This window comes from Acipenser ruthenus, chromosome 14 (assembly GCF_902713425.1).
Source record: "Acipenser ruthenus chromosome 14, fAciRut3.2 maternal haplotype, whole genome shotgun sequence".
Lineage (NCBI taxonomy): Eukaryota > Metazoa > Chordata > Actinopteri > Acipenseriformes > Acipenseridae > Acipenser > Acipenser ruthenus.
The window spans coordinates 35920549-35941699 of NC_081202.1; the positions used below are offsets into that span (position 1 = coordinate 35920549).

The window sequence follows — 21151 nt, forward strand, 5'->3', positions numbered from 1 at the left end:
GAACTGGGGGTTTCCCCCTTAATAATCCCCATCCAGAAGAGAGCAGCAAAATTCTGGGCCCGTCTGAATCAGGCCGACACACAGAGCTACCTGATGAGTAACAAGCTCTTCCCAGAGACAGACCCCCCTGGGCCAGCTAGTACTGGCATTACCACACTATAATGAGAATAGGGACACTGTACACAATACAACAACAACCTGGAAACAAATTGACACAAATCTAAAAAATTAAATGCATCGAAAATTGGAAAAATTATATCACAAAACAAATTAGAATGTTATCGGGCCCTAAACAGAAAATTCCAATTGGCAGATTAATCAAATTATTATTATTATTATTATTATTATTATTATTATTATTTATTTCTTAGCAGACGCCCTTATCCAGGGCGACTTACAATCGTAAGCAAATACATTTCAAGTGTTACAATACAAGTAATACAATAAGAGCAAGAAATACAATAACTTTTGTTCAAGCAAAGTACAAGTGTGACAAACCACAATTCAATAATACAGCAGATAATAGTGATAGTTACATCAGGATGTGATTAAATACAAAGTACTACAGGTTAAACACTTGGCAGATTACAGTATTCTGAAGTACAGGATTAAATGCACTAAAGAAAGACAAAATAGATAGATATACACAAGGGGTGGGCACTTTGCCACAGTACTACACAACATGTTTTTTACCCAGCTGGCCTTCCATACATCATGCAAAGTAAATCTAGAGTACCTGCAGCCGTCGAGGTTGCAAGAACTATGGAGTAGACAGGGAGAGAAATAAGCAGCCTGCATCCTGCCAGCACTGAGAAATGCCAAACTAGATAAACAAGAAGATAAACTGAAATCGTTTCGTGTGGATATTGGACCATATCTGAACGCCCTGGAGTGTTTTATTGCTTTCTTGGAATATGTAGCTATTTCCCAGAAAACACTTGTCTAAAAGTTGCTGCTGCTGCTTCCTAGCCCTAATCACTTCATTTATTTCAGTTTTTTATTGAATAAAGGATGATGTAATGGGAATGTTTGAATTAGTTATGGGCATTTGAATTCCATTTGTTCAATACAAACAGTATGGGCACAGGCGTGGTTGGGCTAGAAAAGTTAATTGTTCTAGAATGTCCAATTCTATGCAGTATCTCTTCAATTAAGAATATGTTAAGGCTTGTGAAGTTCTAAAGATTGTGAGACTTTTCTTGCAGGGACGTGAGACGAGTCACCGGAAATTGCTGGAGACTGACTCGAGTCATTACAACTCTGCTCTGAACGTTGTTTGTCAATCTAGATCTGTCCTATACGTGTAATCTATCTATTTAAATTTAGTATAACAAATAAAAAAATTAAAAAAAAATCTATAATAGTGTTTGCTGGCAGTGGCAATACAGTAACCACAATAGCAGCTAGTCTCCGGTTTGAATGACGAGTTGAAATCAAACAACTGGATGCAGTCTCATTACTTTCAACAACTTTATTTCAGCATATCACAGTAACAACAGGATAGGTGGCTTTGAATAAACTTTTATGAACACACACTGTGAACAAGTTACGGAACAATCAGCATTAACACATAGACTACTACATATTTTTAATTACTAAGACTTAAAAAATATATACACATACAGTACTGTGCAAAAGTTTTAGGCAGGTCTGAAAAAATGCTGTAAAGTAAGAATGCTTTCAAAAATAGACATGTTAATAGTTTATATTTATCAATTAACAAAATGCAAAGTGAGTGAACAGAAGAAAAATCTACATCAAATCAATATTTGGTGTGATCACCCTTTGCCTTCAAAACAGCATTAATTCTTCTAGGTACACTTGCACACAGTTTTTAAAGGAACTCGGCAGGTAGGTTGGCCCAAACATCTTGGAGAACTAAACACAGTTCTTCTGTGGATTTAGGCAGCCTCAGTTGCTTCTCTCTCTTCATGTAATCCCAGACAGACTCGATGATGTTGAGATCAGGGCTCTGTGGGGGCCATACCATCACTTCCAGGACTCCTTGTTCTTCTTTACACTGAAGATAGTTCTTAATGACTTTCGCTGTATGTTTGGGGTCGTTGTCATGCTGCAGAATAAATTTGGGGCCAATCAGATGCCTCCCTGATGGTATTGCATGACGGATAAGTATCTGCCTGTACTTCTCAGCATTGAGGAGACCATTAATCCTGACCAAATCCCCAACTCCATTTGCAGAAATGCAGCCCCAAACTTGCAAGGAACCTCCACCATGCTTCACTGTTGCCTGCAGACACTAATTCGTGTACCGCTCTCCAGCCCTTCGGCGAACAAACTGCCTTCTGCTACAGCCAAACATTTCAAATTTTGACTCATCAGTCCAGAGCACCTGCTGCCATTTTTCTGCACCCCAGTTCCTGTGTTTTCGTGCATAGTTGAGTCGCTTGGCCTTGTTTCCACGTCGGAGGTATGGCTTTTTGGCCGCAAGTCTTCCATGAAGGCCACTTCTGACCAGACTTCTCCGGACAGTAGATGGGTGTACCAGGGTCCCACTGTTTTCTGCCAATTCTGAGCTGATGGCACTGCTGGACATCTTCCGATTGCAAAGGGAAGTAAGCATGATGTGTCTTTCATCTGCTGCAGTAAGTTTCCTTGGCCGACCACTGCGTCTACGGTCCTCAACATTGCCCGTTTCTTTGTGCTTCTTCAAAAGAGCTTGGACAACACATCTGGAAACCCCTGTCTGCCTTGAAATTTCTGCCTGGGAGAGACCTTGCTGATGCAGTATAACTACCTTGTGTCTTGTTGCTGTGCTCAGTCTTGCCATGGTGTATGACTTTTGACAGTAAACTGTCTTCAGCAACCTCACCTTGTTAGCTGAGTTTGGCTGTTCCTCACCCAGTTTTATTCCTCCTACACAGCTGTTTCTGTTTCAGTTAATGATTGTGTTTCAACCTACATATTGAATTGATGATCATTAGCACCTGTTTGGTATAATTGTTTAATCATACACCTGACTATATGCCTACAAAATCCCTGACTTTGTGCAAGTGTACCAAGAAGAATTGATGGTGTTTTGAAGGCAAAGGGTGGTCACACCAAATATGGATTTGATTTAGATTTTTCTTCTGTTCACTCACTTTGCATTTAGTTAATTGATAAATATAATCTATTAACATGTCTATTTTTGAAAGCATTCTTTATTTACAGCATTTTTTCACACCTGCCTAAAACTTTTGCACAGTACTGTATATTTCGCTAATAAAGTTTAGGACCTAACTTAAATACCAAACTTACACAAATACACAAATTTGCACTAAAATCCTAATTAAAAAATAAAAAGTTACTGGTGTAACATCAATTTTTGTTACTTCGTCAAAATAACCACACACCGGTAGCAAAATATGACATGTATAAGCGTCAAATTTTGCTACCTATACCAAAATTTCATCTGTAGCTATAAACGTTATTTATTTATTTTTGGTCAAGTTAAAACAATCCAACAATTAATCTTGGTAGTTATATAGAGTAGTTTGAAAAGATTCTAGAAAATATATAGCAGAACTAAAATATTGTAATATAATTAACAATTTTTAAACTAATATCAACACATGACCAGAATTCACACCAGGAATATCTCTAATAATAATAATAATAATAATACCTTTGCAAAACAATTTTACAAAGGTGTACGTAAGGGTTACTTATAGTGTCAAGAAAACCCTGCGCTTCAATGTAAAAAATGTGCAGTCAGCGTATAATTCTCTTTTGCTTTTTAATTTAAAAAAAAATATACCTAGCTCTATAGTACACTTTACCGTTTGTTAACACCAGCTGTTTGTATTTAATATTAAACTAACTAAAACACATTTCCGTGTGATACAACAAGGTTACCGAGCGAGGACTCACTTGGTCCGAAGAAAAGACCAAAAAATGAATAAATGTTTGATCTGAGGAAGGTGTCCAGGCTAAGAAGGCTAAACGCCACAGTTAGAGTTGCCAAGTCCGCTTATAATAAGCGGGATAGGGCTTGTTTTTCTGAGAGTCGCGATTGGAATTTGAGTGTCACGGGCTGAAATTTGCATAAACACCCATACTCTAACATAGGTTGCGCTTGGTTTACAGTTACAATACAATTAATTAAAACAATTAAAAAACATGAACAAGTTATAGTAAAATGAATCAAAACAACAATAAAAACATCAATATTAGATAAAAAAGAGAAGAAGAAACACATTTAAAAATGTGTGCAAAATGCTAGTCTAAAAAAGTGAGTTTTTATCTTGATTTAAAAATACTAAGTGACTCGGCATCTCTAATATAAGATGGGAGATATGTGGTCATTTTTTTTTTTTTTTTTTAAATTTTTTTTTTTTACGAAGCATCACGCCACTGCATTTTGAACAAGCTGTAACCGTGAAAAGACATGGTCTGGTAACCCAGCAAAAAGAGCATTGCAGTAATCAAATGTAGATGAGACAAAAGCATGAATTAGCTTCTCAGAATCAGGCCATGAAAGACGAGACCTAACAGCAAGAAGATAAAAAGACACTACGGTAACATTACAGATATGAGCCTCAAAACATGAATCTCAGAATCAAATATGAATCTCACATTTCTGGCCTATGATTTGGGGTTTAAAGCAGGGCTCCCGAGTGGTGCATCCAGTAAAGGCGCTCCGTGTGGAGTGCAGGATGCGCCATTTAGCCTGGACGTCGCCGGTTCGAGTCCAGGCTATTCCATTGCCGACTGTGGAGGGGAGTTCCCAGGGGGCGGTGCACAATTGGTCGATCACCACCCGGGCGGGGGAGGGTTTAGGTTGCCCAGGGTGTCCTCGGCTCACCGCGCACCAGCGACCCCTGTAGTCTGGCCGGGTGCCTGCAGGCTTGCCTGGAAGCTGCCCAGAACTGCATTGTCCTCCGACGCTGTTGCTCCGAGGTGGCTGCATGGTGAGTCTGCAGTGTGAAAGGAAGCGGTCGGCTGACGCTTCAGAGGACAACGTTTTGTTCGTCTTTGCCGCTCCAGAGTCAGCACAGGGATGGTAGCGGTGAGCTGAGCTTAAATAATAATTGGATATTCTAAATTGGGAGAAAATACAAAAACATAAATTGCTGACTACTAAATTAAAAAAAAAAAAAAAAAAGTTAAATCACTCAACTCTGTTTTTAGAGAATTGTAATACTCCAGTTGTTGCAGAGAACCCAAAATCTAAACTTCTGACTTACTGTATCTGACATAGGTCTCAAATGTGCAGCTCTGATAGAAGTTCTAGCAAAATTCATGTATTTTCATTTTAAAACATGATGGGCCAAAGATGGCGGTAATTTCCAGCCATAAAAATACTGGGCAGTATTTAACAACTATAAAACTACTGCCTGGTTATTTTACCGGCCAGTAATGTGTTAAGATATGATTTGCCGTCCTGGATTGTTACCAAGAGATTGGCCCTGAATATCAAGTGCCTTCTGACAGTCTGAAACCCGCTGTCTCCATCTGTTTTAACCCAACTCTTATCCCGAACGTTGCTTCCATCAAAAAATGAAAAGCTTTTGTGCTGTTTTCCGACAGGTGGAATGGGTGCAATTTACATAAAGGTGGGGGAATAAGTATTCAGTATTTAAATGATAAACCTATATGTTCATTATGCAAATGACAGTTTTTACGTCATTTCAGGATTTCAATCAATGGACAGGTGGGATTGAAAGGTAGTAAAGGTGGAGAAAAGCAAAACAGGTGTGTGTTTCAGGAGATACGGAGAAAGAAGAGAAGATACATTTAATAGAACACTAACATCAGGACAAAGTACATCAGGACAAAGAAAAAGAAAAAAGTTAGAGCTAATTTTAATGTGATTGTGGAAATGTAGGTTCTGTTATTATTATTATTATTATTATTATTATTAATAATAATAATAATGTATTAATTCAATTCTAGTTTCATTAACCTGGTTGCACTTTATGTATGTTCCCACCTGCTTAGAACTTCTTGAAACAGGCGGAACCATTTTAGATAGAAAATACTAAACCCTTTTGATGTTTGCACGGGGAGTATGTTAATTAGGTACCTACTGGATTTGCATAACATTCCTCATACTGTCGGAATTCGGGTTTTGCGACTGTTTTCATAATTCCTGGCCATTTTTGCTCGGAACACAGTAAAACCCCGCCACAAAAGCCCTCCACGACAGTTGGAAAAGCTTTGATATTCAGGGCCATTGTATCTAACCAATTGTCAGATGTATGCAAATGAGCTATGTCACCTACGTACGACGTCAATGGCATACACCGTCTGTTTACACCGTCACGTTATGGCTACAGGACTGGAGACAGACAGGTGGTCCGAAATTTCGAGCATTCAGTTTTAAAAAAATGATAATAAATTGCACAAACAGAGGTGCTGGGGCAGTGTATGTGAGTGAGAGGTTAGGAGCCGTGTACACGAGTGAGAGGTTAGGGGCAGTGTACGCGAGTGAGAGGTTAGGGGCAGTGTACGCGAGTGTGAGGTTAGGGGCAGTGTACGCGAGTGAGAGGTTAGGAGCAGTGTACGCGAGTGTGAGGTTAGGGGCAGTGTACGTGAGCGAGAGGTTAGAGGTTTGGTTGAGAAAAAAAGGATCCTCTAATGTTAGCACGTGTTTCCTTTCCAGCGCACGAGAAAGTAGAGAAGGACTGGAGCGTCAGCAAGCTCCGGTTATTTGTTTAAAACTTTCTTTTGAGTGTCAAATGGTACATTAAAATAGCCTGCAATTCATTGTTAAATGGTAAAAAAATTATGTTTTTTAATTGTTACTGTATTCCCTCAGTTTGCAAATGCGGTTTAAAGCGCCTTTGCGCGTTCACATATGTGAATGAAAAGCAGGCCTAAAATGTGGAGATTTACTTTTTTATTTAATGCATTCGGAATGGAAGAGCTACCGTGATATACAGTTTGTAGCAGATGTTTCTTATTTTTTTTTTTTTCAATGCAGCACAGTAGCAATATTATGGTATACACACATATATATATATATATATATATATATATATATATATATATATATATATATATATATATATATATATATATATATATTTGTAGCCGAGCTGCAACTCACTTGAGTTCGTTGCCCCTTTAAAAACTGACCCAACACACAGAAATGGAGTTTAAAGCGCAGTTGCGCTATTTTTAATGAACCATATAAACACAAAATAAACAAAATAAACACCTAGCTCCTTTACGAGCACTAACTAACACACAGGAACACCCTGACTACAAGTGGGACAGCTAGGCGGTTTCCCCACCAAACAATAAACAAAAAACCACCCAGGTTTAACACAAGACACTTTTTACCTCACGACTGCCAGGAAGCAGAGCACCTCTTTCTGCCTCCTTCTCCTCAGCAGCCCTGAGCAAACTGACAGCTTTTCTTTTATACCCTGCACCTGGCTCTAATTTACAATTGCCGCCCAGGTGCAGGGGATAATTAAACAATAAATCAATTAACAATTGCCCTGGGAGTGCATTTTCACATGTTTTCCTGCAGGGAGGAAATTAACCCCCTCCCTGCTGTCTTACACATCCCCCCCCCCCCCAAGTGTGCAACACTGACGGCCATTCCAAGGCCACCTCCTCCCCTAAAACACAACCACCCACCCTCGAGTCCATCAATGTCCTTTTTCGCCCTCTTCCACGGGCGGACTTGAGGGTGGGCCGGTCCACGTTCCGGCCCCGCCAGGTAGGAACCGCGCTCCTGCGACAAGGGACCCCACCGGTTTGTCAGGGGTGACCGGAGCGACAACCGGGGCACTGGAGGGTGCAGCAACGGGCAGAGGTCTGCAGCTGGGGCCCGGTGCAGCGACGTCCAATCACCCAGGGGGAGCGAAGTAGTGACCAGGGGGAGCTCAAGCGACGTCTGGGAGCAGCGCAGCGATGTCTTGGTGCTTGGGGGTAGCTGAGCAGGGAACCAGGCGGAGAACTGTGACTGGTTCTGCAGACTCCTGGGCTCCAGGTCTAGTGTAGGGAGGTCCAGGCAAACCGGCAGGGTGTCCAGGAGCAAGGGGCACGGGACCACACACAGCGGCGCCGGACTGGACCGCAGGGGTGGTGGTTGGGGCTGTGGTGGATGCGGGCTTTTCACCTCCTTCCCCTCTGGCTCGGGCAGCGGCAGCTCCTCCCCCTCTGGCTCGGGCGGCGGCTCTTGTTGTGGTACCGGCCACACCACCTTCTGAAGCACCAGCTCCAGATGTGACACAGGGAACTCCAGTTCCCGTGTGGGCAACCCCAACTCTTGCCTCCACTGCTGGTTGCTCTCGTGCTGCTTGCGGGTTGCCTCCCGCATCTCCGCCGTGGACTTCTCTAGAGCCCTTATCAGCTCTGCAATGTCCATATTTATTTCTTCATTTATTTTCTGTGGGTCAATTGGGGCTCTCGCTTACCGCTGCCACCATATGTAACCGAGCTGCAACTCACTCGGGTTCGTTGCCCCTTTAAAAACTGACCCAACACACAGAAATGGAGTTTAAAGCGCAGTTGCGCTATTTTTAATGAACCATATAAACACCTAGCTCCTTTACGAGCACTATCTAACACACAGGAACACCCTGACTACAAGTGGGACAGCTAGGCTGTTTCCCCACCAAACAATAAACAAAAAACCACCCAGGTTTAACACAAGACACTTTTTACCTCACGACTGCCAGGAAGCAGAGCACCTCTTTCTGCCTCCTTCTCCTCAGCAGCCCTGAGCAAACTGACAGCTTTTCTTTTATACCCTGCACCTGGCTCTAATTTACAATTGCCGCCCAGGTGCAGGGGATAATTAAACAATAAATCAATTAACAATTGCCCTGGGAGTGCATTTTCACATGTTTTCCTGCAGGGAGGAAATTAACCCCATCCCTGCTGTCTTACTAATTATATATATATATATATATATATATATATATATATATATATATATATATATATATATATATATATATATATATAATTAACTATTTGGACTTAATGTTATGGTGAATCAATAATCTTAATATTTGTGGATGAGAACAGTGTTTTATGTGTGTGTAAAAGCAAGCAGCTAAAAGAAATGATCAGCATGTTAATGTGAAGACGCACACTTCAGTAGCCATGTATGTCGTTGCGTGCAAAATAAACAATGGTGGTCGCGGCATTATTGATCATTATTAAGATCCACAATCCTGCAGTTTTTATATTTATCGCTTAGTTACTAAATAACAGGAAGAAAAGGTAAAACTGCTGTCCGATTTTGTCAACCTGCACCTGCATTTTTCGATGCCTGTCGGGTCTTTGACCCAAATCAAGCGAAGTATCTCAGCATAGCTGAGAACTAAGTGTTTGAGGCCATTCTACTGTTTGAAGACAACAGTGTGAATATCGTGCTTACTACGAAATTGTCAGTGCAAATGAAATGCGACAACGTTTACCAGTTCTGGAAAAACATGGAAACGAGATTCCCAACTTGCTGTAATTGCTGTCAGGTGCTTGACCAATCTGTCTTTCATGCCTGAATGAACATTTTCAACAGTGGAAACGTACATTAAAACCAAATCTAAGAACTTTGGACAAAAGCATATTTCCAAGGGTGTACAGTATTACAAGGAGGCCTATGTACATGCGTTCAGTGGTGAGTTCATTTGTGATTTCTAACACATCTGAGCGGTATACATTTCTCACACTTGGTTCCGGTTTGTGTAGACACTACAATGTACAAGTAATCATGTCAAAAGTCACTATCTTCTCTAAGTGCCATTCTTTTGTAAACAGTATTCATTGATATTTTCGTCAGGACATTTCCCCTTCTGTCATCACTCAAAAATCTGTTTTTTTAACTCGGGTAGTTTGATTGAATCGGTATTTTAACCACTGTATTTTGGCAGGGAATAGTAAGTTTGAATCCGGTATGCTGTTAGGGTTGCCATCTGGCTGCTTTATTTACTGTTTTGCCAGTTCCCAATGGAAAGATTTAATATGACAATTTTTTATAAATTATTATTATTATTATTATTATTATTATTATTATTATTATTATTATTATTATTTGTAGTCATAGTTATTTGTATCATTAATAACATGGATGTGAAAATATTATTATATTAAGTATTTCATATGTAATATTAAGCAGTGTACATTTTAAAATAAACCAGTAAGTGCTGGTAGGATTAAATACCTGGACTGCTGGGTGCACACCAGCTGGAAAGTCTTACTCTTTGGCCTGGAAATCTCACTCTTTGGGGCTGGAAGTCTCACTTTTTTGGGACAGTCAACCCTTGGCATCTCTGTAAAATATAACTTCTTGAACTAATCCCGTTTGACACGAAAATGTATTTTTCAGCAGCTATGGCCAATCGTTTTGAACCACTTAGATTTTTAGGATTGAGACATAATACAAACACAATTGGCGGCACACAATTGGTTGAGCGCCGCCCGGGTAGGGAGGGCGTAGGTCGGCAGGCGAATCCGCGGTTTACCGCGCACCAGCGACCCCTGTGGCTGATAGGGCACCAGCGGGTCTGCAGTGGAGCCATTCAGATCTGTGTTGTCCTCCGGCACTATAGGTCTGGTAGCATCGCTGTGGATACGCAGTGTGAAAAATGACATATTGACAGGAGCACGTTTCGGAGGACGCGTGTTTCAGCCTCCGTTTCCAGAGTCGCCGGGGGGTTGCAGCGGTGAATCGGGATAAAAATAATTGGGCATTCCAAATTGGGGAGAAAACCGGGGTAAAAATCATTGGCGACGACTAAATTTATAAAAAAAAAACATAAAGGTTTTTATTATTATTATTATTGTTGCTATAGGCTTAAATACATGTTCCTAAACACATAAATGATCCTAGAAAATGATACTCATTGTCCGCCTGGTCTGAGGCACATGTTAATTATGATGCCGGTAAGTCAATTAAGATTTATGAGTCAGACGAATAATATGTTAATGAGAAAATTTGACTCTAAGGGCACGTTATTCTAACGTCGCGATGAGTGAAGTTTTTGACAGTAAATGGCGTTTATGCGTCACCCGATGAAATCCTGTCATGTTAAACACTATTACTGGCACGATAAAGGAGACGGTGAGTTTTATGCATATGGGCCGACATCTGGTTAAAGAAGTTCTCAGGTTCCATGCTTACTCTCAGGAAATTCTTTACGTTTGCGCTTTGGGGTCTGCCTGAAAGCATGTCAGTCAATAACAGAATCTGGTTGGTTAATCACAGGAAGAAAGGGTTGGTAGTAGCTGTTATAATGTCTTAAAGTAAAGATACATAACTTGTGTTTCATTCAGTACTGCACACACAGTATGAGACCTATGTAGCTAATGGAAGTGCACAACTGGTACGATTTATTAAAATATTTTGTTAGCTACAAGCACTACAATGTTGAGTAAAGGAGAAGAAAAAGTGCATTTATTTTAATGAAGTACATGTATTGTCTTTTTAAATGACATCTACAATTAATTGAAATACAATAAACTTTGGGTTATTATTCAAATACATTATACTTAGGGCTTGAAGTTTTCGGGTTTTATTTTTGATTACGACCCTTTAAACTTATTTTGAGCTGATTGTGTTTCCTAATTAAACTCAGAAAAAGCTGTTAATTACTACTGTCACTTGATTTTACTTTCATATCTTGACTGAACCTGAAGCTGTTTCGCTTCATTTTTATTTCAAACACACGTGACGTTAATTGCTGAGCACTGATCCTAATTACATTTCATTCTTGCAGTCGCCTAGTTTATCGTTGTGGTTTTGTTATTTCCACTCGTTTAACAGAGTTGTCCAGACAGATTTTCTGTTCAGCATAAAATACCCAGTATGGGGTGTATATTAGAATGCAGAGACAGCTTAACAACGTCTAATTAACATTTAAAGGGTGGCAGAGATTTGGAAAATAAAAACCAAAAAGTTCAAGCCCTAATTATAATATACTTTGTTTTATTTATATAGGCATTCAACAGTAAACAGTGGAATCTCAAGATAGTCACTCTGGGTCCTTTGCCATATTTTTTCCCTTTATAACAGGTCATCTTTTAAGGCCTTGTAGAGGTTTACAAAGGACTCTGCCCAAACCTCTTTCTGGTGCCCTTTGGCCTGTGCTAGCCGGTACGCTGTATAAACCATCGTCAGAACAGTCCACTCAAACGCATCCTTGCTTAGCGCCCCCTTGTGTCGTGAGAGGTTAGAGGTCAGACGCCGAATATCTGTGATCTTTTTGGGGAGCACGTCTTCACAGATCACCTCCAGTTTCTTGGTTTTTCTGAGTGAAGACAGCTCTTCGTCTTTAACTAAGAATTTACTGTGAGTCTTATCCATCTCAAGGCCAGCCAAAAGTATCTGAAAACAAAAGCAAAAACTTCATTACCTGAAAGAGTTCCAGGGTGGTAGAGCCACAAAGACAGTACAGCCTTTTTAGAGGAAGCACACACCATTATTCATTTCTGTAAAGGAAATAAATGATTCAGGCAGGGGACACCAGCAAAGACAGGTACCTGTCCTGTGCCCATGCTAACAATTGTTGCTAACAAAATAAATGATCTCTGCCATCCACATACATTCGTTATAAACTGAACTGTGCAGTTTTAAAAGAAAAACATTATATCTGGGCCTACACTAGGGTAAAGTCATGCTTTTAGACTTCCTTGCATTTGGAGGGAGACTTTACCTGGAAGGTAAAATTGTCCCCACCCCTTCACTGGCTTCTTTCCTGTCAATAACCAATCAGCCACTCACCCTATTGAATGACATTTGTTCAGCCAGTAACATGCTTTGACCCAGAAAATACTGCTGGGCTGAAATTACCAAGGTGGTAAAGCAGTAACAGACTGCTGGAAGCCAAGGCAAGCAAACTGAGAGTAGTACCAGATGCCTGTTTGAAACAGTTATGTGCATGAGTACAAAACAAGAATCAATCCACAAGAAAACAGTGATTACAATAGTGGTATGGTGCCTAATTCATTTAATTTTACACCTACATCCACAATTAAAAACAAAAGTGTGTGTATATATATATATATATATATATATATATATATATATATATATATATATATATATATATATACACAGTGCCTTGCATAAGTATTCACCCCCCTTGGACTTTTCCACATTTTGTAGTGTTACAACCTGGAATTAAAATGGATTTAATTTGGATTTTTTGTCACTGATCTGCACAAAATAGTCCATAATGTCGAAGTGGGGAAAAAAATCTACATATTTTTCAAAATGATTTACAAATAAAAAACTGAAAAGTCTTGATTGCATAAGTATTCACCCCGTTTGCTGTGACACCCCTAAATAAGCTCTGGTGCAACCAATTGCCTTCAGAAGTCAAATAATTAGTTGAATGGAGTCCACCTGTGTGCAATTAAAGTGTCACATGATCTCAGATTAAATACACCTGTTTCTGGAAGGCCTCAGAGTTTGTTAGAGAGCATATCTAAACAAACAGCAGTGTGGAGTAGTGGTTAGGGGCTCTGGACTCTAGACCAGAGGGTTGTGGGTTCAATCCCTGGTGGGGACACTGCTGCTGTACCCTTGAGCAAGGTACTTTACCTAGATTGCTCCAGTAAAAACCCAACTGTATAAATGGGTAATTGTATGTAAAAAAAAAATAATAATAATAATGTAATTGTATGTAAAAAATAATGTGATATCTTGTAACAATTGTAAGTCGCCCTGGATAAGGGCGTCTGCTAAGAAATAAATAATAATAATAATAATAAACAGCATCATGAAGACCAAGGAGCTATCAAAACAAGTCCAGGATAAAGTTCTGGAGAAGCACCAATCAGGGTTGGGTTATAAAAAAAATATCCCAAACTTTGAACATCCCCCGGAGCACCGTTAACTCCATTATTAAAAAATGGAACGAATACGGCACAACCGTGACTCTGCCTAGAGAAGGCCGTCCACCAAAACTCAGTGACCAGGTAAGGAGGGAATTAGTCAGAGAAGAAACCAAGAGGCCAATGGTAACTCTGAAGTAGCTGGAGAGATCCAGAGCTGAGATGGGAGAAACCGTCCATGGGACAACTATAACCCGGACGCTCCACAAAGCTGGGCTAGATGGAAGTGTGGCGAGAAGAAAGCCATTACTAAAAAAAACTCATATCAAATCCAGTTTGGATTTTGCAAAAAGGCATGTGGGAGACACAGCAAACATGTGGAAAAAGGTTCTCTGGTCTGATGAGACCAAAATTGAACCTTTTGGCCTTAGCGCAAAACACCCTGAGAACACCATCCCCACGGTGAAGCATGGTGGTGGCAGCATCATGTTATGGGGATGCTTTTCATCGGCAGGGACTGGGAAACTGGTCAGGATTGAGGGCAAGATGGATGGAGCCAAATACAGGGAAATTCTAGAGGAAAACCTGTTTCAGTCTGCAAGAGACCTGGGACTGGGGCGGAGGTTCACCTTCCAGCAGGACAATGACCCTAAACACACAGCCAAAGCTACACTGGAGTGGTTTAAAAACAAGAACTTGAATGTCTTAGAATGGCCCAGTCAAAGCCCAGACCTCAATCCGATTGAGAATCTGTGGCAAGACTTGAAAATTGTTGTTCACCAACGGTCCCCATCCAACTTGACAGAGCTTGAGCAATTTTGCCAAGAAGAATGGGCAAAAATTGCAGGATCCAGATGTGCAAAGCTGGTAGTGACTTTCCCAAAAAGACTCACAGCTGTAATTGCTGCCAAAGGTGCTTCTACCAAGTATTGACTCAGGGGGGTGAATACTTATGCAACCAACAAATGTCTTTTTTTTTGTTTAATTAACAATAAAAAATATTTTGCACCAAATTACACCTAAAGGTTAACACTTAAAGGATTGTTTTTCATAATGATGTAAATTGAATTAATTAATTATATTGTTTCTAATGTTATTAATTCCCATTCTCAGGTATATGTAATACATTGGGAATATTTCTTTCATTTTAATTGAATTAACAATCTGTTTTGGATATGCATAAATTGTTAATACATTGTGTGTTTTTAATAACATATATAAAATATTTCTGCCGCCTCATCTCTGTCCCTTCTCCAACACTCCTATCCATCCCATCAGTTTGCTTGACACTCAGAGGGATCCTCAAGAGCCCCCCCCCCCCGCTGCTCCCTCCTGGCTCCCTATATCAATAGACATCCTTCACTCTTTAATCTCTACCCTCAGCAAAGGCTGCTCTGTCCATTCAATGACCTGACCATGGAAGTACTATGTCTAACTGCTCTTGTGAAGCACTTCCTCTGCAGAACTCCTGAAGGATCAGCGTGCACCCTGTGAACTTACCATGACAGCATCAGCTGATTTACCAGCGGAGGAGAAGAAGAAAAAAAAAAAAAGACAAGATGCAACAGTTACCAGGACATCAAGGGTAATACAATGGATAGACTTGGAGCGTTAAGCCTATCAACCATGAGGTCTTGTGAACCATTCCGTGCACCCAGATACTGGACTTTGGCCAGCTGCAGTATTTTACTATGAATGCTACACCTGGCAGTTAAAAAAAAAAGCCCAGTGTTAAACACGGTGGAGGTTGTGTGACAGTCCACCTAATGCTCAGAGGCATGGAGTAAAGCCTGCCCCCCTCCTCTCCATCAAGACAACCAATCTCAAATGACCTTCTCCGGCAAGGATGCTTCAACGCATTCGACGACATTGTCATGGAAACCCCGTGCCTGACCACCTTCTTTGGATTTCTCCGCTGTGCAGAATTCTAATCTCCATCAACTTCCAGCTTCCTAGCTCTAGGCCTCAAGTGCTCTGATCTCTCTCAAATCCGCAAAAAAAAAAAAAAAAAAAGGGGCGCTCATCCCCCCCCCCTTTAATCATGCAGCTTCTTTGTCACCCGGTCTGGATCTTCGTGTCCAATAACGTCATTATTCGGGCCCGCCACATCCACGGGTCCCTTAACGCCTCTAAGCTTTATCTCGCCTGCAGGTCCTGAAGTTCCACAGCCTAATTCCAAGAGCAGATCCCAACCCGCAGCAGGTGCCTTCGTTCAGCCAGCTAATATTCAACTAAACTCCACTCTCTCTGGTCTCCTCCAGTCGGCCCGCTGTTTTATGGAGAGTGCTCTAGCCCATCCTCACGCTCAGCTTACTCTACTGTCTAGTCCTCCGTAACCTCCTTCTATGCCCAGAATTGTATTTCTCACTCCATCTTCAGCACCTGCTGGCTTATATCACGTATCTCAGTCTGTCTCTCAACCTGGCTCCTTCCTCCTCAGGAACTACCTATCAGCCATCCAGTATCAGTTCCGCCTTCAGTCCCTTCAGGCATTGCAGCAGCTCAAAAGTCCTTTGTTAGTATGCCCGGAGTGGGGGCGCCCTCTCCGCAAGGTCCACCAAAGGTTTCCCCCCACTAGGGTGGGGTTTTTCCTTTCCACAGCTCGGATGGCCTCCAATCCCAAGTCGTCATTACTAACCTCTCCCTGTATTTTCTCTTTCTTACAGCTTCCTCTTATCTATGTGTGCGGCTCAGCAGTCTCTTCCCTATCTTCACGGTGCGGTGCTGCGGGGAGCCGGGGGTCCTTCTTTTGGGGGGGGAAGTGATTTTCACTCCCCTGACCGACCGGGTTGGCCTCCTGCCCAAGTCACTACCGTCCCCGGCGGTTCCTCGCCGGCTAGAGGGGACCCCCGGCCACAACTATTCTGTCGCAGCTCATGCGTTAGCCTCACCAAGGCCACAACCTTGCTATCCCATCTACCTTGTTTCTTTTCAGGTCCGAGCACCTTTCTGCCCCTTCTGGCTGGCCGAGTCCCCACCTGCCGAGCCGGGCTCCGCCAAGAGGGGGGGGGTGTCTCTGGGGGTGGACTGAGAGCTTTGTCCCTATTTGTTCTGTCTCTCATTCTCAATAGCCGGCCAGCAGCCAGAGGGTGCTGCCTTACCCGGTAAGACGTGAGAGTTCAGAGTGTTATATGTCGTTGTCTTGTCCAGCTCTTCTCACCTCAAGCTATCCAGCTTTATGTCTCTAATTCCGCGTTACACAAGCACCCCCGTTCCTCAAATTTAACCCCCCCTATTCTGCACTAATCAAGCCCTTGTAAGTGACCAGTGAATTATCCTAAGCATGCCCAACAACAGTTCAAATACAATATTCATAATTATGTCAACATTAGAAAAATACCATTAGAGACATACTAATATACTTAACATATTATAAATTTCATATTTGAAAATAAAATACAGAAACGAAACATTCCCTATAAGCCATCCTGCAGTAACTTGTACATAAGAAATTTCATACTAAAGGACACAGATTGATTCCTTCATTGAGACCAATGGGTTCTAAAGTTTGGAGAGCAAATACCCAATATACTTCTCTCTGTAATAATAAATGTATTAGATTGCCGCCTGAAGTTGGTAAAGTAACTTTCTCTATCCCCACAAATCGTAAAGAGTCTGGGGACGATCCATGACCAGCTTTTTTATAGTGTTTAGCGATTGCATAGTCTTGACTTTGATTCCTGATAGCTTCTTTATGTTCAGAGATCCTTACTTTCAGGGATCTTTTCATTTGACCTATGTAGACCAGTCTGCATAGACAAGTTAGCATATAAATTACTCCTGTAGTATTACAGTTAATGAAGCCCTTCATTTTTATTGTTTTACCTGATCTTGGATGATTAAAAGTTTTGGTATTTATTGTGTCTGAACAGTGGACACACCGCCCACATTTAAAATTACCATCTGGTGGGTTAGATAACCATGTAGTGGTTTTGTCTGATTTTGGACTGAATGAATGAACCAGTCTCTTGAAATAGTCTTTGCACGTTTGAAGGCAAAATAAGGTTGTTCTTCTACATATGTGTTTGTGTTAATAGAGTTAAAGTGATTTCTCAGATATCCCTGACCACCTTCCAGCGCCTCCTCAAGACTCACCTCTTCAGACAGCACCTGTAGAACTCCTCTATTTTCCCCCTGGACACTTATCACTCCTCCTTAAATGTGCTTTACTTGCTCTTATCTGCCCCCTATTATACTGCATTTAATCCTGTACTTTAGAGTACTGTAATCTGTCAAGTGTTATTTTATCTGTAGTATTTTGGTATTTAAAAATATCCTGATGTAACTATCACTGACACTGTTATCTGCTCCGTTATTGAATTGTATTTTGTCATACTTGTACTTGCTAGAACCAAAGTCATTGTATTTATCTTGCTCTTAATTGTATTATTACTTGTACTGTGATCCTTGAAATGTATTTTTGTTTACGACTGTAAGTCGCCCTGGATAAGGGCGTCTGCTAAGAAATAAATAATAATAATAATAATAATAATAATAATAATAATAATAATAATAATAGGCGTATAAATTTAATCTTCAATCCCATTACATTCACATTACTTGCAGGAACAAAAGAAAGTCCCTGGTTCAAAACAGATATTTGTGCAGGTGTCAATAGATTCATTGGGATCTCTTGGGATCTCCTTAACTCCATCCCCTCATTTCTTGCCCCTCTAGCCCCTCCTTGTCCTCTTCGGTTGAGTGTTCTGTACCTTCCACGTCTGTGATCTGTGGGCATGCTGTTTTGATTCCTTGTTTGTTCTAAAAAATGGGATGTATGTCCCCCTTCTGTATCACTTGGGTCCGTGAATTCCTGTTCACTTGCTGATGAAACCAAAATCTCCTCAGGGATACGTTTTCTGAAATGTGATTTATGTTTCTTCCGTACTCCATTCCATTGATATATTGTTGCTTCTTTGAAATCTGTGACATTGCTAAGACATTTTTTTTCAGCTTGTATTCTTTTAATTATTTTTGAAAAACATTCATTGTCTCTGTGATTTTTGTTTCCGTCTCAGTATAACCTGTATGGTCCTTTTTCTTTTTCAGTTGTAATTCCAATTGTACCATCTCTTTTGTGAGATAGTCTTTTTCAAGTTTGGTTTGTTCTATTGAAGTAACATCAGGTCCATTGAACATTTATTAAGAACCTGTTCCCATTTCTTCAAAAAATCCATGTCAAACTTTCCAAAGGCAGGTGCTTTGTTTATTCTTAGACCTCTTGGAATTCTCTTCTCTCTCCAATTTTCAGAGAGAGTTATTGCATGCCACATCAATCTGGTTTCTTTTTTTTGAGATTTACCAAGTTGTTGACTTGATTCTGGATCTCTGGCTCAGCGGTTTGCAATATGTTCTCAAAGGCTGAATGTGGCTTAATAATATCATTACCTTGTTCATCTGAATAGGAGAGACATTCACATCTTGCTCCTGTGAGATTCGTAATTTCTTCAAAAGTACTCATTTTTAAGGGATAATAAACTTTTTATTTAAAATCATACTTTGTGCAGCCTTGGTAACTGACCTTATCCTTTGTTGGTCCTTAATATTTTGTAGAAAATACCGGCGCTACAAAGATGCCTCAATCAATTCCAACACACACAAGGTGCTTCGTATATACTGTATATATATATATAAAAAAAAACATTTCTTTTATACATTTAAAACTCTCTAAAACCATGGACCTTACCTACTAGAACACAATAAGCATACTTTCCTCTATACTATGAATCTACTTCTGCATTAGTTTAACTTAATTCAATACAATCTCTCCTGTATCTGCCAGACTAGACCCTTCAAAGACTTCAATGATGCTTTCCGAGTCTTCTAGGAGGAACAGTGGACTCAGGACTTGGTGGTCTCACACTATCCCTGTGGATATTATTTCATATCACAAACCGCAATATCATTTGCTACAATTTGTTTGGTTTCTTTACAGTTTACATGCGACACGTCTCTCTCCACACTCTGAGATCGAGACCTTATATAGCAGGTGGTCAGGAGCTAATGAGACAATTGGCGATCATTTATCTCCCGACCACACGTGAAGACAGGGATAGGAAGGTACCTCTCCCTCTGTTGAATCAACACAATATTAAATAGCGGACAGCTTTCGTCCGTCCGCACACATTTAAACAAAAGGGATTTTCGCTGTCATATTTTAAATACATAAATAATAATAATAATAATAATAATAATAATAATACATATTATTTATTTATTTATTTCTTAGCAGACGCCCTTATCCAGGGCGACTTACAATCGCAAGCAAATACAAATACATTCAAGTGTTACAATACAAGTCATACAATAAGAGTAAGAAATACAATAATTTTTTTTTCAAGTGTGACAAACAACAATTCAATAATACAGCAGATAATAGTGAAAGTTACATCAGGATATGATTAAATAGTGATAGTTACATCAGGATATGATTAAGTACAAAATACTACAGGTTAAACACTTGGCAGATTACAATATTCTGAAGTACAGGATTAAATGTAGTAAAATAGGGGGCAGATAAGAGCAAAATAAAGCATATTTAAATGAAGGGTGATAGTGTCCCAGGATACAACAGAGGAGTTCTACAGGTGCTGTTTGAAGAGGTGAGTCTTAAGGAGGCGCCGGAATGTGGTCAGGGACTGGGCAGTCCTGACATCTGTAGGAAGGTCGTTCCACCACTGCGGAGCAAGGGTGGAGAAGGAGCGGGCTCGGGAGGCAGGGGAACGTAGCGGAGGTAGAGCCAGTCTTCTAGTGCAGGCAGAGCGGAGAGGTCGAGTGGGGGTGTAGGGAGAGATGCACAGGGACGGGGAGTACCCCATCACATACCACCCCCCGCCCCCCCCTCTTGTGTGCAGCACATATGGCCTCAACGGTCACCTCCACCCTTAATTATTATTATTATTATTCGTTTCTTAGCAGACGCCCTTATCCAGGGCGACTTACAATTGTTACAAGATATCACATTATACATTATTTCACATTATACAGTTATCACATTATTTTTACATACAATTGCCCATTTATACAGTTGGGTTTTTACTGGAGCAATCTAGGTAAAGTACCTTGCTCAAGGGTACAACAGCAGTGTCCCCCACTGGGGATTGAACCCACAACCCTCCGGTCAAGAGTCCAGTGCCCTAACCACTACTCCACACTGCTGCCCCCTCCACACTAAAACCCCAAAAGTCCCACAAAAAGTCCTGAACCAAGAACATAGGCTTCAAGGGGCTCATGGCCGACAATCCTGGCCACGGACTGGCTGACACTGGCAAAGTGGCAAACTGGCAACCCCAAGAGAGGCAGAGCAGGCGACCCCTGGATGCGGCGAGCAGGTGACCCCAGGCGACAACGAGCAGGTGACCCCAGGCAATACAGAATACGCAGTAACCCCAGGCCAAAGTAGGATCGGCAG

At 40.9% G+C, this 21151-nt stretch overlaps 1 protein-coding gene across 2 annotated transcripts in view; it reads right to left on the minus strand.

Annotated features, from left to right (window-relative positions):
* Positions 1-8945: 8945 nt before the first annotated feature.
* The window catches only part of LOC117420139 (protein FAM180A-like), a 51740-nt gene continuing 39534 nt past the window's right edge, over positions 8946-21151 (minus strand). For both annotated transcript variants that reach the window (XM_034033692.3, XM_034033691.3), the window contains exon 3: positions 8946-12289. In XM_034033692.3, coding sequence (XP_033889583.2) covers positions 11969-12289 — 321 coding nt within the window. In that variant the 3' untranslated portion in view covers positions 8946-11968. The remainder of the gene's footprint in view (positions 12290-21151) is intronic.